Below are 15136 nucleotides of genomic sequence, written 5' to 3'. Positions count from 1 at the left end.
TTACGAGAGAAGAGGTGTCTCAAAACCATCATCCAAAAGTTTTTCCAGATTTCACAAAGTACTAAAACGCTAAATGGTATTTCTATCAAATACTTTGTTGAATAAATCTAGAAAAGATTTAATCAAAATGCCAAAAAAGAGAATGATCATACCCTTTGGGCCTTCTTTACCTTAACCTCAATCTTTTTTCTAATTTAAGAAGGCCAAGCTATTCTATCTCCTTCATAAACTAGGGAAAATTTCACGCAAATGAAAGAAAAGTACCAAAGACAAGTGAAAGCAAGTTTTTTTTGTTTTTTTCTTCAACAAGTAAAAGTAAGTTAGAGAAAACTCTTTTATAGGAGAAGAGGTGTCTCAAAACCATGATCCAATACAACGTGCTTATGTGAAACCATGAGTTCATACCATGTGCCCAATTCAAACTATGGAAAGTTTGTTATAACAAATCTTTAGTCAAAGAAGTGCTCTCCTCAAAGTGAGGAAATTCCACACATGTGGATTCCAAGTGGTCAAAATACACGATAATCTCCGTGAAACAATTTTTGCAGCATTGTAACTTAGTTAAGGGGGTACCAGATTTTGAAAATCTTCTGGTCAATTTACATCCAATGGTGTTGATATGGTGGAATTTTGGGCACTCTATCAAAAGATTATTGCCCCTGAAGTTGGTTTCCCTCAAGAAGGTGCTCTAACCACCTATATATGTGAGAATATTCCTCGACGTGGCTCAAGAAAGGGGGACGACCCACTCATGTGCTAGATAGCCATAGTATTATGTATAAAATACTCCATGTAATGTCATATGCTAATGTGGACATTGCAATGATGCAACACCTGTGTTATCACAGATCCCAAGGTAGTGGACATGGATCATTGAGGCACAATGTTTGAACTCCAATGTGCAGTTTTCTAACCTATCATGATGAATCAAGACTCCAACAAGTTTTCAGCACTAAAACATAGATAATATCATAATCCCATTTAACATTAATAATCTAAGCTAATCTTATCAAACTACTTAAGTAAACCGTGGTGGTACAACCTCATCCTTTTTATGCATTTTTTGAGTAGGATGTGAGGTAGTTCCTAATTTTCTTGGTTATGAATAGGCAAAATTGATGTAATTTGTGGAAGGGGAAAAGGGAAAACCTATGAAATAACCTTTAAAGTCATGAAATGATGTGTTAGGTTTGTCTTTGGTCCAACTAGCCCTATTTTGGTTAGGAGTTTTTAATTTTGTTTGTTGCAAATCTTTAAGAGGGAACCTTCTTTATTTGATTTTTTCTACTTCAACACTTGTTTCTTCTTTATTTTTGCTATTTTCTTTAAGAGACTAGTCCTTTTTTCTTTAGATAGCCATTTAGCTCTATGACTTTAAGGGGTAAGCCTTTTAATCGAAGTAGCACAACTTTTTCTTTTATTTTTTGTTTTCCTTTGCTCTTTACCTCTTGGCCTTTTCTTTTGACCTTATATAACTTAGGTTTGCTTGATTTTGTCTTTGAATTCTTCATTCAAACCTTTCTAGTGACATTTGATGGGCTATTCATAAGTAGGGAATGTAATTTTTGATATGGATGAAATGGTAATGTAAGAGAATTCGCAGAAAATGTTAAGTATGACGATGATATAATTACGATACCCACCTCGATTACTAGTACCTGTGGCTTAGGCTAAGACACTTATTTTAGGACAATTATGTCCCCCCATGGTTAGACAAGGCAAGAAAGCAATATTTTTACTTAGTTATAAAAGATAAAGGTTCGTATTTAATGCCATAACACACTTACAAACAAGTTAGAGCTATCAACACTGTTTCAAAGCTAGGAAACAACACATGGAATCATGCCAACTAAAGGTAGTAATCATGGAGTAATATGTGCTAACACACATGAGATGAAGTGTATAGGGCATACGAGCTGATATATCATTATAGAAGAGCAATATGAAGAGCACAAATGTATGATGGAGATGTAGCAAAGAAGCAAGCCTGGATCTAAAAAGGTGGAACAAGAACCTCATCAATACAACATCATCACACCTAGATGACTTTGTCTTTGAAGGTAGTTTCCCTGAAAGGGAAACATGCCTCATACACAACTTTGTTAGTTTGTACCTTATTTGTAAAGCCAATTTTGATGAAGATCTAATAATTTTGGATGTGGTGTTTGAAGGTGAGACTTAGGCCATCCCTCCACATGGCCCTCTTCTTTTTTCCTTCTTTTCAACAAGTATATCAGTGATTCTAAGGTTCTCATGCATTGTTTTTCAAAGAACACATGTTCCTAAGTAGGAGCCAGTTGTTACCCCTCATATTGACATGAGTGGTAAACATGATCTTGTGCAAATTGATCATATCATTCTAGCCTTCCAAAGATTGGAATGTTGGTGTAGGTTGCTTAAGGGATATATCTTTTTCTTCACGGACCTTCATCACAAAGGTCACATCCTAGTCACTTTCACTTAGTGTTGCAAGGTTGACCTCTAACATGGTGATGCATTTACCTAGCTCCATTCGTATTCATGTCATTTCCATAGTTTTGCTTGGGAAAATTGTTCATTGCAAGCGTATTATAACTTTTTCCTAGCTAAAATCCATTTCTCTTTCTCCATTTCTCACGATTTTACCTAGGTGATTTGTGTATCATGTACATCTTAACCTTTTCCCTAGGATAATAAAAGTATATCCAAGTATAAGTATGGTATAACTACCCATTACTATACATATGTTAGCTCATTAAGCCTCAACTACGACAAAGTGGGTTGACATGTGGCCACAAGTGAAGATTTGCGAAAACATGTCAACAAGTTTTCCATCAACATGACTATCTTTGATAAAGAAAAACATAAATTTGCCTTTATAGCTAACGTCTTAACTCATAGCAGTGACTCCTTGGCTCTAGGACTTAACAATCTTGATATACTTGTTTCATGATTTATAATGTATTATACAAGACATTAAAAAAAACCATTTAGCCTTTTTAACTTGTACTAGGTTAGGAGGTGTTATCCCCCAAAGTGCATGCGTGATTGGAGGGTTAAGTTCCAACTTCATTTCATCAAGTTGGTCTATCTATGGATATATCTAGGGTTTCACATTGATTAGAGCTTGCCACATAGTGAATTTCATCATATTTTAAAAACTTGTTGATTTTAGCAATTGTCATGTTTTATAGGAACTAGAGTTCTAAGTCTTGCATTTCAAAGTGAGTTGCATTTTCTTGGTCTTTGTGAGCTCATGATTTCAGTGATCTTTGTTTGATGACATGTGAGTTGTTTCATGAGCCACTAACTTTAGTAGTTAGGATTTCAAAGTTTGTATATCAAATCTTGGTTCCTTGCAAGGAAATGAGTATAATGGGACTATTCTCATTGGCACACGAGACATGGGTATTGTTAGCAATGTTTATTTTTAGACATGCTATAATTAGTAGGTGTTCCCATAGCAACTCTTCTAATATTCTGACTTTCCTGGTTTTAAGGAATTGGAATGTTTATTTTTAGAATGCTTGTAATTTGTAGATCTATTTTTATCAGGTATAAGGGGTATTGTCAAGTTCCAATGTGGAGTGGCAGTGATGTTTCTAAGTTCCAATTTGGTAAAAGAAAGTGTGGTTTGAGTTCAAAGTTGAGCTAGTGGTTGGATCACATTATGACACATGGTAGCTATATTTAGACACTTTTGAGTGCTCATGACATAGACGATGAACTACTATTTCGGGTTCGTTGACTTTGAGGGGGATAATTACTATTTCTAATCTTGCCGTCTTAAACTCAACCCTAGTCATCTTTATAATTATACAAATACATATGTTATTCAATGGATTTGCACTGTCTTAAATTCAACCCTAGTCATCTTTATAATTATACAAATACATATGTTATTCAATGGATTTGCATGTATTCCACACTTAGAGCTTAATTTTAGAAGGTTCTCTCTTAGGAAAGTTCACTCTAGTCATGGCTCGCTCTAGCTTTGCACACCACATTACTTCATGAAGAGATTAGTTGGATTCTTATTGCACACATGCATGTTAATTATTATACATGCCAAAAGTAGGTTATATTGTTTTTTATTTTTGTCAAAAAGCTTTGACTTTCAATTAGTTTTGAAATTTTTGAATAGATTCTATGAAGTTTATTAAACTTTTGAAAAAAAATATATTACACTGAATATTTTAAAAAACAAAAATTCATTTTTTTTTTTTTTTTAAATGCAAATTGTTTTTTTTTTGTGTGATTGGTTTATGGCTATTTTATGTGGTTTTAAATTGAATTGTGAGATATAACAATTGTATTGAAAAATAAAAATCTAAAAACAATCAGCACGATACAATGCCATTGACAATGCCATGTTGATAACTGTGCATCATAATTTAAGCAAGTATTTACATAAAAATGGTGGGCACTTGCTTAAATTATGGTGGACAACTATCGATATGACATTCTATTGCAAAGACTGCAATAGAATCATTATTATAGTTTATTTGAGTATTTTTATGTCATTACATTTTGTCCTTTATTTTGATTTTTATTTAAAAATAAATTTCTAACCACTATATAGAAACAATATTTGGATGTCAATTTATTTTCAAAATATACTTTATAAAAATGAACACATCCACAATAATTATGATATATTATTTTTATATATCCATCCAATAAAATATAATGAATATCCTAAATATTTTTCTACAATATTTATATAAAAATAATAAATAAATTTAAACAATATATCAATTACACTTATATACAAATAATGTGAAATTTAAATAATTACACTTACTAAGAGTTGTTATTGCCCACCATTATTTATATTTTCTTCAACAATGTATATGTGTAGACTTAATTATATAATTTTAATAAGTTAAAATATTATCAATTCAAACAACTAATCCAATAATATACAATGAACATAGTAAATATTTTTTACAATATTTATGTAAAAATAAAAAATAAATTTAAACAATATATCAATTACATTTATATACAAATAATATGAAATTTAAATAAGTACACTTACTAAAAGTTGTTACTGTGCTTCAATACTAGGAGTAAAAATGTATATGTGTAGACTTAATTATATAATTTTAATAAATTAAAATGATTATCAATTCAAATAACAAATAATTATATAAATAAAACAAGTCCTTTTTTAATATTTATATTTTTCATTGTTGAAAGTATCTATTTATATGTAATTTCAGTTTTTTATTGTTTTTATTATCAATAAATTTTTCAGTTTTTTATTGTTTTTATTATCAATAAATTTTTACATAAGAGTTAGGTAATAAAAAATAGATACTAAGCATTATTGTTTTTACTCATAAAAGTATTATTTACTTTATTTTTATTTTTTTCATAGAAAGTAGGTACTAATTAAAAGTATTAATTAAAACGGTTACTAACCAACAATATTGAGTGTTATGGGTATTACACTCGGTTAGATAAAGGAAATCAGACACAGATTTAGTATTTCATAACTTTTGCTGAAATAAGATCAGAAAGGAGCAGGTCTTACGGACGAAACAGGTCCCTTACTAAATCCGTTTTGAACCCCTTAGTCTGTGCATGTTTGTTGCAGGGGTTAGATGTAGGAGCTGCATCTTGATGAGACTATTGTTGGTGGTTTTTTCATGATTTAAAGGTGATACCAGTCCTATTTGTAAAGGATAGCACTCAGATTAGAACATTTCCAGCAGACATAGAGCACAGTAAATTTTCTAGTGCTTGCATGATAGGTAAGCCAGAATCCGCAGTCTTCTTAGCAAAAGTGTGCCTTAAGGGTGACTAAATTCAGCCCATCTTCATGCTTGCGGATTATTTTAGACATATATAGCAATTTCCTCGAGAATGATGTTCCTTGATGAAAGAGAGTTTCAACATGTCGGTTAAAAGCAGCAGGTCAGTTAGGAGGGGTGTTCTCCATATGAAGAAATATTGGCAGATTTAGCATTTCTACAGCAGTGTCCTTGGATGAGCAACGCCCTAGTGCCGTTTTAACTTCTTTTCATGTATATAATGCATGATATATGAGTCTGCACGCATGCAGAGGTGCTTGATTCACAGTTCAATCCTCTTCTGTCTCTTCTGGGGCACACCATTCTCGATTTGCCTTCTCTCTTATGTTCTATAAAACATAGTCGAAGACATTGGTTCAAGCAATTTGCATTCCTTTGGACGGACTTCAAGATCACTTCTTTCACCAACCATCCTTATTCCATTCTTCCGGGCTTCACAATACTTATGCTTTTGCTTGCCAGAAATTGATGGGGCAGTCCCTGGTTTGTTTGTATCTATGGCTGATTCCGACCTCTATCCTATATAGCAGACAAGTTCTCCGTTTTTTATAGCTCTTCGAATGTCATAGTTGTTTCTCAAGAGAAATCATGTAGCAGGGATTATGTTCATACTTTTATGCACTGGTTTTGAATTGGTATTTCACTTATGGCGCATATTCTCTCTCTCCCCTCTCTCTCACATGCATTTGCTTTGAATTGTTCGTTCACTCAAAGTGCATAATCTCATCTATTCATTTCCATTTTCTGCTTAAAACTTTATTGATGAAACTAATCCCACCCTATACAATTTTATTTACGGTATTTACCTTGTCCTTGGGTGTCGTTACTTGCTTCGTGGGAAGTTTAAGTGTGCTGATCTAAATTGCTTTATATGCAGATTTTAGTCCTCAGAAAACAGCATGCAAAAACCTAGGAATACTCCCTTGAGCCTGGACAAGCACCTGTCTGAGTGAAGAGGCATCTAGTGGTGATAGGGCTAGATGGACTATAATTATCACTCAGATCTGTTCCTTTTTGATGCAGCTATGTGTGATAATAGGATGCAATAGGTGTACTTTCTGTAAACAAAGACATTTGATTAAACTGCATCACATCTTTGAATGAAACCTTTTGTCAAAATACTGGAACTGATTCTTTAAATCTGTTTTGAGATATATGATATAACATTCCTTTAAGATTGAAGACATATTACAGAACTGCTTCTCCCCTTTTCTCATACCAATTCTTTGGCAATTTTCATATTTGTATTGTAAATTCCATTCAGTTCTCACATTAAATTTGTGCACAGTACAACAATTAAATTCTTCTTATATAGTCTAAATGACACGATATCCTCTCTTTAATCTAATATCTGCCTCATTTGAACAGCTTGGACTAATGCATTGGAGATAACTTCAATTGATGTCGACCGACAACGTGCATGCTTGATATTGTCAGCAGGGGTGTCCAAGAGGTGGATATATGCTTTCTATCGGAAAAACAGACAAACAGATCAGGAGGCAGAAGCCTGGGAAGCTGCCAAAAAAGCATGCGGCGGATTGCACTTCTTAGCCATCCAAGGGTCCCTGGATTCAGATTCTTGTGATGGATTTTGGCTTATATTAGACATGCCCAATCCACCTGTATGATATCCAAGGCAAGGAGGCTTTGTAATATATTTAAATGGATTTTTTTTTTTGTGAATTTAGGTATTCATACATGTATGAATAAGCTGAACCTTCTAATTGAGATGTCTCAGGTATGTTTTGATACCAATGACACACCCTGTTTGTAAATTTTCTTAATCAGGCGAATCATTCAAGCACAATGCTTAGTCATGAAATTTATAAATTGCTTTTGATTATTTTGCAGTTACTTTCAGAGGATATGATCATGGTATCATTCAACTCATCTGTATTTACTTTTTTAGAAATGTTAGGAGAACTCCCTCCATCCAGTTGTGTCTTCTCTTACCAATATTACACATAAATAATACCAGAGATGCAAAGTAACAGACTGATATCATTTTCTGTTCTCTTAGGCCATTTTGCACTGGCTGGTGTTGAGTACATTTTTACCGCAAAATTGAGTCCAATTAAGTCAATCTTTGTTGCACTTCATGCAAATGCAGTAAAAATATGAATAATCATTGCTCTGTCGTTAACTGAATTGAGTGTAAATTAATATATTAGTGGTAAATAGCAGTGTTGCATTAATCGTTATGGGAATATTATTGGCGAAGGGAAAAATTGTAAAAATCAAGAAAAAATTGGTAAAAATATTCAATTTTTTTCAATTTTTTTAATATCTAAAATATTTACATCATAAAATAAATACATTGACACATAAATATGATAAAAGCACTAATATATAAGATGTTTAATATTATTTCTAGTGCTACATCACACATAATAGTGAATAATGTCCTGAATAGTAAGTCCTGACTCATGACTCCCAACTCAGCCTCAAAATATAAACAAAAAATATAATAATGTATCTCACGAGTCATAATGTTATATACAATGAAATGAACCAAATAACTAAAGTCTAATACCACTGATTTCCTCTGCCCCTCTTGCGAGAAAATGCAATAGCTTTCCCTTTCCCTCTAGAAGTAGATGCTGATGGAGTTGGCAGTGGACTCTGCCGTGCTCTAGAAGCTAAAGAACTAAGAGCTATAGGAGGTAGATCACATCCTCTACTGGTGACAGGGGTAGCCCAGGTAGGTGGTGTCACCTCCTCCTCCTGTTGCCCCGCCTCCTCCTCCTCCTCCTCCACTACCTCCTGCTCTAACCAATCATCGACAGATTCCATGAGAGGCCTCTCGGCCTCAACCCTCGATCCAGCAGTGGTGTCAATCCCATCCAATGAGATGGCCTCCATATCAGGGATCCTCTCAAGTTGCCTCACCCACAGTCGAAGATTGTAATAGACGTAGATCATGTCATTAAGTCATTGGGACTCCAATCTGTACAAAGATAATGAAATAATAATTATAAAAAAATATTATATATATATATATATATATATATATATATATATATATATATTGTTTAATGAATTCAAAAAATTATTTGGAAATTTGCAATATTTTAAGTGTTAACTTGTTGCGCTTCTTGTTGTGTATTTTTTCAAATACACTCCAGTTGCGCTTGCATCTTGAGGAGCTACATGTTTGGCTGAGGATTCGAATGGCAAGCTTTTGCAGAAGGGATACCCTGGCACCATACATTCTCAATCATGCATCTACAACAAAATTACAAATAAAATTTTAAATAAACATAAAAAAAAAAATGAAATTTGAAAGTTGAAGCAAAGTATGAAGTTATGAACTTGAAGAGATAATGAAATTTGAAACAAACTAAAGAATACCTGGCATTTTAGTCATCCTATCAGTCGCAGCCATGTCAAAGCCAAATGTGCCACCTGACATCTTGTATGTCTCAATTTCTTTGGAGATTTTTGTACGTTCTGCTGGAGATTGCACCATCCTCTGAACACAGGTTAAGAATCCATCCATGATCTCAGCATCAAATACGAACCTACATGGGTAAGAAAATGCGGGGTTCAGGTAGATCCCTGTAGCATGAATGAGACAATGGAGTGTGTTGTTTCATCGTTCATCAATCACTTCCCATAGGAGGAGTTGTCTCTGAAACCCCTCATCCCCCTTATCATCATAGTTGGCCCGAATGGATTTTTTTGCCCTGTCCATGGCCTCATACAAATAGCCCATTGCGGGCCTCTCACCATCAACTAATCGAAGAACCTTTACCAAAGGTTTAGTAACAGTGCACACCTCCTGCGCTCCCGCTCAGAAGTCTTCCTGGTATGAAACTAATCTGCATATGGCCTCTCCCTCTAGTTTGCGATTCATTGTCAAAGCATGTCACTCCTCTAAAAAAAACATTCTCTTCACATCCCACATAGAATTTAAGAGGGATTGAAGAGATATGAAACTGGTGGCAAACTGTGTAATGGCGGGGCGCACCAACTCTTTGTTGTTGGTGAATTTTCTCATCAAGCTAAACACAAATGTATGAATATATATATATATATATATATATATATATATATATATATTTGTAATGCTTTTTGATGACTCAACAATATCTTTGACAAAGGAAATTTTTCTTATGTCTTCCAACATCAAATCAATACAATGTGCAGCACAAAGTGTCCAAAATAAAGTAAGATGCATCTCCATAAACATCCTGCCAGCAGCAACATAATTTGCAGCATTGTCTGTTATGACTTGGACAACATGTTCTGCACCCATCTCCAAAATAAACACATCCGACAAATCACATAAAGTTTTTGTATCTTTGATATGTGAAGATGCATCAATAGATTTCATAAACAGTTCCCTTGGGACAACTAACCAAGAAGTTTATAAGGGTTCTCCCCTTTTGGTCAGTGCAACCATCTGACATCATAGCGCATCCTGTTTGTGCCCATGATGCCCTAAACTCCTCCAATCTTTTGGTGTAGTCAACCTTTTCATTTTGAAGAATCTAGCCTCTAAAATCATCATAAGAAGGGATTTTGTACCTTGGGTCAACAGTTGCAATAGCATCAACAGTGGACCGGAAAAATGGATTATTCCTTGCAACGTTGAAAGGAATTTCACTCCAAAGGAAAATTTGGCCAACAACTTGTCAACTTGTTCTTTCTCAGTTTTTTTAAGCATTGAAGTGATAGATGGTTATGAACCAGATGTGGTTCTAGGAACAAAAAATGATGAGACAACTACCGGGTTGGTTGTAGATATTGATGTTGAAGTAGAACTAGTGCCACTTCCTTGTTCACCTGAGCCTAACACAACCTTTGTTAATTGCTTCTTCATTTTTGCTTTGGCCTCCCTATTGTGCTTTAAATTTTCCAATGATCTCATGGATTTTCGGATGATTTCAAGATTTGTATTTTTGCAAGGCCCTACATCAAATCCAAGGATTTTTGCAAGGTTTACTTCAATCTATAGATCCCCCCTGACATATGTTGCCCACACAACTTGCAAGACAAGTTTATTCTATCAAACCCTCCATCAGGTTCACCAAATTCTCATAGAGGGTTCAATTTCCTTGGCATGTTTGTAACTTGGTTGAACTCTAGACTCTTGAGTTTTAAATTTGTAAGATGAAGTTTGAACTTTGAACTTTGAATTTTGAAGTTGAATGGTAAACCTATGGCAAAATAAAGATTACAATTTACAAGTTACAAACTTACAAAAATTAAAAAAAATTATATATATGAGTAACATCACAAAACACATGGAATTTTTGACAATTTAAGTTTTTAACAAACAAAAACCCCATCAAATCAATTCAAAAATATTTGATAACCCATTGAATTCTTTTGATAAACAATGGGTTATCCAGATTCCAAACTCAACCAAAAACATAAAAAAAAAAAACCAAAACAAAGTTACAAAACACAAAATTTTGGTGCCCATATCGGTTTGCTGGAGAAAATTCCTCTCCTCCTTAGCTCTCAATCCGTTTTTCTCCTCCAATCAGCACCCAAACGACCAAGCTTTCTCTGCTAGGTCACTAAACCGCGTCACTATCGCTATCTGTCCAAATGATTTTCAAAAAATCATCTTTTTGGTCTTATAAAAGCGCTATCCGCCGGCCCAACAATAAGTACTCATCGAATCGCGATTTTTTGGAAGTTATCGCAGTTATTTCAAAAATCGCGATTTTTTCGTAAATATTGCCAAAAAAAATTGTTTAATAATTGTGCGATAAAATCGTTCAAATCTGGAAATTGCGATTTTCCAATTTTATCGCAATTTTCGCATCACTGGTAAATAGTCCATAAACTATGTGTTGTGACTAACATAAAAGTTAAAACAAATGTTTATGTCACATTGACTGTGACACTTCATCTTAGAAGATGATCTAGGCATCCTAGTGAGTTGATTTTGAATTTGGCCATTTGCATATTTAATTGAGAAAATATGTTAACTTAAAATTATCAACTCCTAAATGGTATTCTACTCGTAGGTAAGCACTGTTATAACAAGGAATGCAGACCTTTGTTTCGTTGCTTGTGTTGTGATCCTTGTGGCATTTGACCAACTATAATGGGACCAATCGGCGGTATCTTTTCTTTTTGAAGCTTGATTGCATCGAGAAAGGTGAGGTGCTCAACAGCTGGGATAGTGGCAGATGCTTGTATGTATATGTTGTGCACACTGCGATCACCCAAACTGTTATCTTTTCTTTTTGAAGTGTGATTGCATTGAGAAAGGTGAGGTGCTCAACAGCTAGGATGGGGGCAGATGCTTGTATGTATATTTTGTGCACACTGCGATCACCCAAATTGGTACTTTGGGTGAGAAGTGCAGAATTAGAGGACCTATCACCTCCAAAGTTCCTCTATGTTTGTGTCGATTCTGTCAACTCCAGCTGGGTATTCCTAGATATTGATTTTCAATCTATCAATTGAGTTAGATAATAGCAAGTCAGAACAAAGAAAATTTATGATTGTGCTGAGAGGTGTTCTCTAGCCCAGTATAGAAAAGATGTTGTAAACCTTTTAACTTTGATCAAATTAATAATTAAAATAAAATTAAGGTAAAATATTCAATTATTTTAGCCTTAACAGTTTTTGGGCTCGAGGCTTTAACAATCCATGGCATTCTTATGTAAGAATAATATATATATATATATATATAATTCACAGAATTTGGTAACTATTTGCAAGGAAATTTTACTTTGGGAAAATTAGGGTTACGAGTTTTAAGAAATTTGCATATTGTTTGATTCTGGTAAGAAATAGGCTTTAAAATCGTCATCCTTGTTGTTTAAAATATTTATATTTTTGTTTTTTTTCATGATTTTCCATAATTGCATCATGAACATTCTTTGATAGAAGAGAGATCTATATTATTCATGGGTTTGTTTAGATTTGTTATTAGTAATCATATTTTTAACAATAGGAGTCCAGAAACATAAATCACTGGGTGAGGTGGCTTCTCCCATATAACTTGCAACACCTTACATTAGTAAATACAACAGACCTTGATAAGGTAAGAATTAATTCTCATAAATCAATTGGGTTTCATCAATATTTGCATAATGAACACCATGTTGTGCACTGCATTTAAGGGGTTTATTGTCGAGGAAAAATCAAATAAACACCATGTTGCGCGGTGCATTTAATGGGTTTATTGTTGAGGAAAAATCAAATAAAAGGGTGTCAGACTAATTTTTTAGAATGAAAACCATGTTGTGTAGTGATTGGTTTTTATTTTTTATTTTTTAATAATTTTTATATTTTATACGAGGACTTCAATATTTCTATAAATGTATTAATGATATAAAAATGTATATAATTTAGTTCAACAATCCATCATAATGTATAAGAACACTTTAGATCAAATACATTTAGAAGAAGACATATTTGTATTATCCATAGTTTTGTTTAGATCGGCCAAGAGTGATCAAATTTTTAACAACAACAATCTAAAAATAGAAATTATGTGGTGAGGAGGCTTCCCCCATATAATCTCCAAGTACCTTAAATTAGTAAATGCAAAAGACTTGATGAAGGTAAGAACTAGTTCTCATAAATCTATTGGGTTTCATCAATGTTTGCATAATGAACATTGTTGTGTTGAAATATTGTAACTAGGTTTGGTTTTCATAATTGTACTTGTATCAAAATGTATTTCATGTAAAAGAAAAACGAAGAAAAATAAATTTTAATATTATTTTATAGTCAAAGCATGTTCTTCATGCTCCTAGGGTTTATTGAGTCAATAAGAAAATTTGTCACGAGTCAAAGTCCTATTTTGGGTTATTTGTAACAATTTTATTTTTATTTTTATTTTTTGAATCAAAAGAGTCAATTTTGTCACCACAAGACCAAGTCAGCCCTCTAAATGGACAAGTCGGCCAACCCACAATTTGTGTCTCTTCATATGGTCAAACAACTATATATTGGTAACTGTGCTCCACATTTTGGCAACCAAATCAAATTATGTGCAAGCAAGCAAGAAGAATTTCAATGAAAGTCAAAGGAGAGAGAGAGGAATGTCAAAGGAAAGAGAAATTTGAAGTTTTCTGCCCTAGATCTGCTCACATGTGTGATTTTTTCTGAGGATTGCAGGCCTGAAATTTCAAGAGGTGACCAGATTTTAGATGTTTGACCAACGTTGACTCTATTGACTTTGACTTGATAAAGAATCTTTGAAGGAGGGTTAACTTAGGTCTATGTGGCAGTGTTTGTTTTGGTCTTGGGTTTTGGATATCTCACTTTGATTTGATTCTATAAGAAGAAAAATTTCTTGGGTTTTACCACTTGTGGGGAAATTTTTCTTGGGTTTTACCACTTGTGGGGAAATTTTTCTTGGGTTTTACCCTTGTGGGGTTTTTGCCATGGATTGGAGCCTATATCTTTGTGTTCTTTGTCTCTTGTGATCTTCATGTTTTGAATTTTGGTAATTGCTTGATGAAGAAGAGAACTAAAATTTAATAAGAAGCCAACAACATTCACAAGTAATTATCATGATAGAGAAATTAACCCTAATCTACCAACATCTTAATTTCTCAACATTGTGCAGTGCAATTAACATGTTTATTGTTGAGGAAACATAATATAAAAGAGTTTCATACAATTTTGTAGAATTAACACCATATTGTGTAGTGATTGGTTTTTTATTTTTATATTTGATACATAAATATTAATTTAAGACTAATAATCATTTTTTTAAAGCTTGTAGGACTATATCTTCATCATGTCCAACTTCTCACCCTGATTGGAGGGATAGCACAAGATTTGAACCCAAGACTTTCGGTTTAGTGAGACTTCATTTCCACGGCGATTGCCAATTGAGCTACCCCAAGCGGACAAGACTAATAATCATTAAAATAAATTTTACTTTATAATTTTTATCAGTTAGAGGATAAACAATTATTCCTTACCATCATAAAAAATAAACTCAATTATAAATTAAAAGGATTAACTAATTTAATATATTATATTATTTCGTAAATTATTAATTAAAAATGAATGGTTCAAGAGAAATAATCATGGAACATGTTGACGGTGTTGGACCCGCCAACATGTCAAGGGATCTCCTCGGTAAGAAGTCCCAACTAGACCTCAGATCGTTTGGTGTAGGAGTCTCAGCAGTGGGTCGTACATTATTGCCTTGACTGCGTTGTGCGCAGAGGTAAGTAAGATGTCCTTGTTGGTAGGAAGGGTGTGACATGCGCAACAAGTTAAGGAAGGTGCATGAACGGTTCTAACACACAAAAAGTGGGGAGAGTGTGCCCCTTGGAAATCTGTGGAAACACGTGACTTGGAAGGGAACACACGAGCAAAGATGCATCACAAACTAGATGGCAGGT

At 33.7% G+C, this 15136-nt stretch overlaps 1 protein-coding gene across 1 annotated transcript in view; it reads left to right on the top strand.

Annotated features, from left to right (window-relative positions):
- ATAB2 (RNA binding protein) overlaps positions 1-7817 on the top strand; it is a 248859-nt gene extending 241042 nt beyond the window's left edge. The window contains exon 5 of the mRNA XM_089440581.1: positions 7167-7817. Within this exon, the coding sequence (XP_089296707.1) occupies positions 7167-7426 (260 nt within the window). The 3' untranslated portion in view covers positions 7427-7817. The remainder of the gene's footprint in view (positions 1-7166) is intronic.
- The last annotated feature ends 7319 nt before the right edge of the window (positions 7818-15136 follow it).

The sequence above is a fragment of the Pinus tabuliformis genome, chromosome 9 (assembly GCF_031772625.1).
Source record: "Pinus tabuliformis cultivar Carrire ecotype Pingquan chromosome 9, CPIR1, whole genome shotgun sequence".
NCBI lineage: Eukaryota > Viridiplantae > Streptophyta > Pinopsida > Pinales > Pinaceae > Pinus > Pinus tabuliformis.
This window is presented reverse-complemented; position numbering and strand designations above follow the sequence as displayed.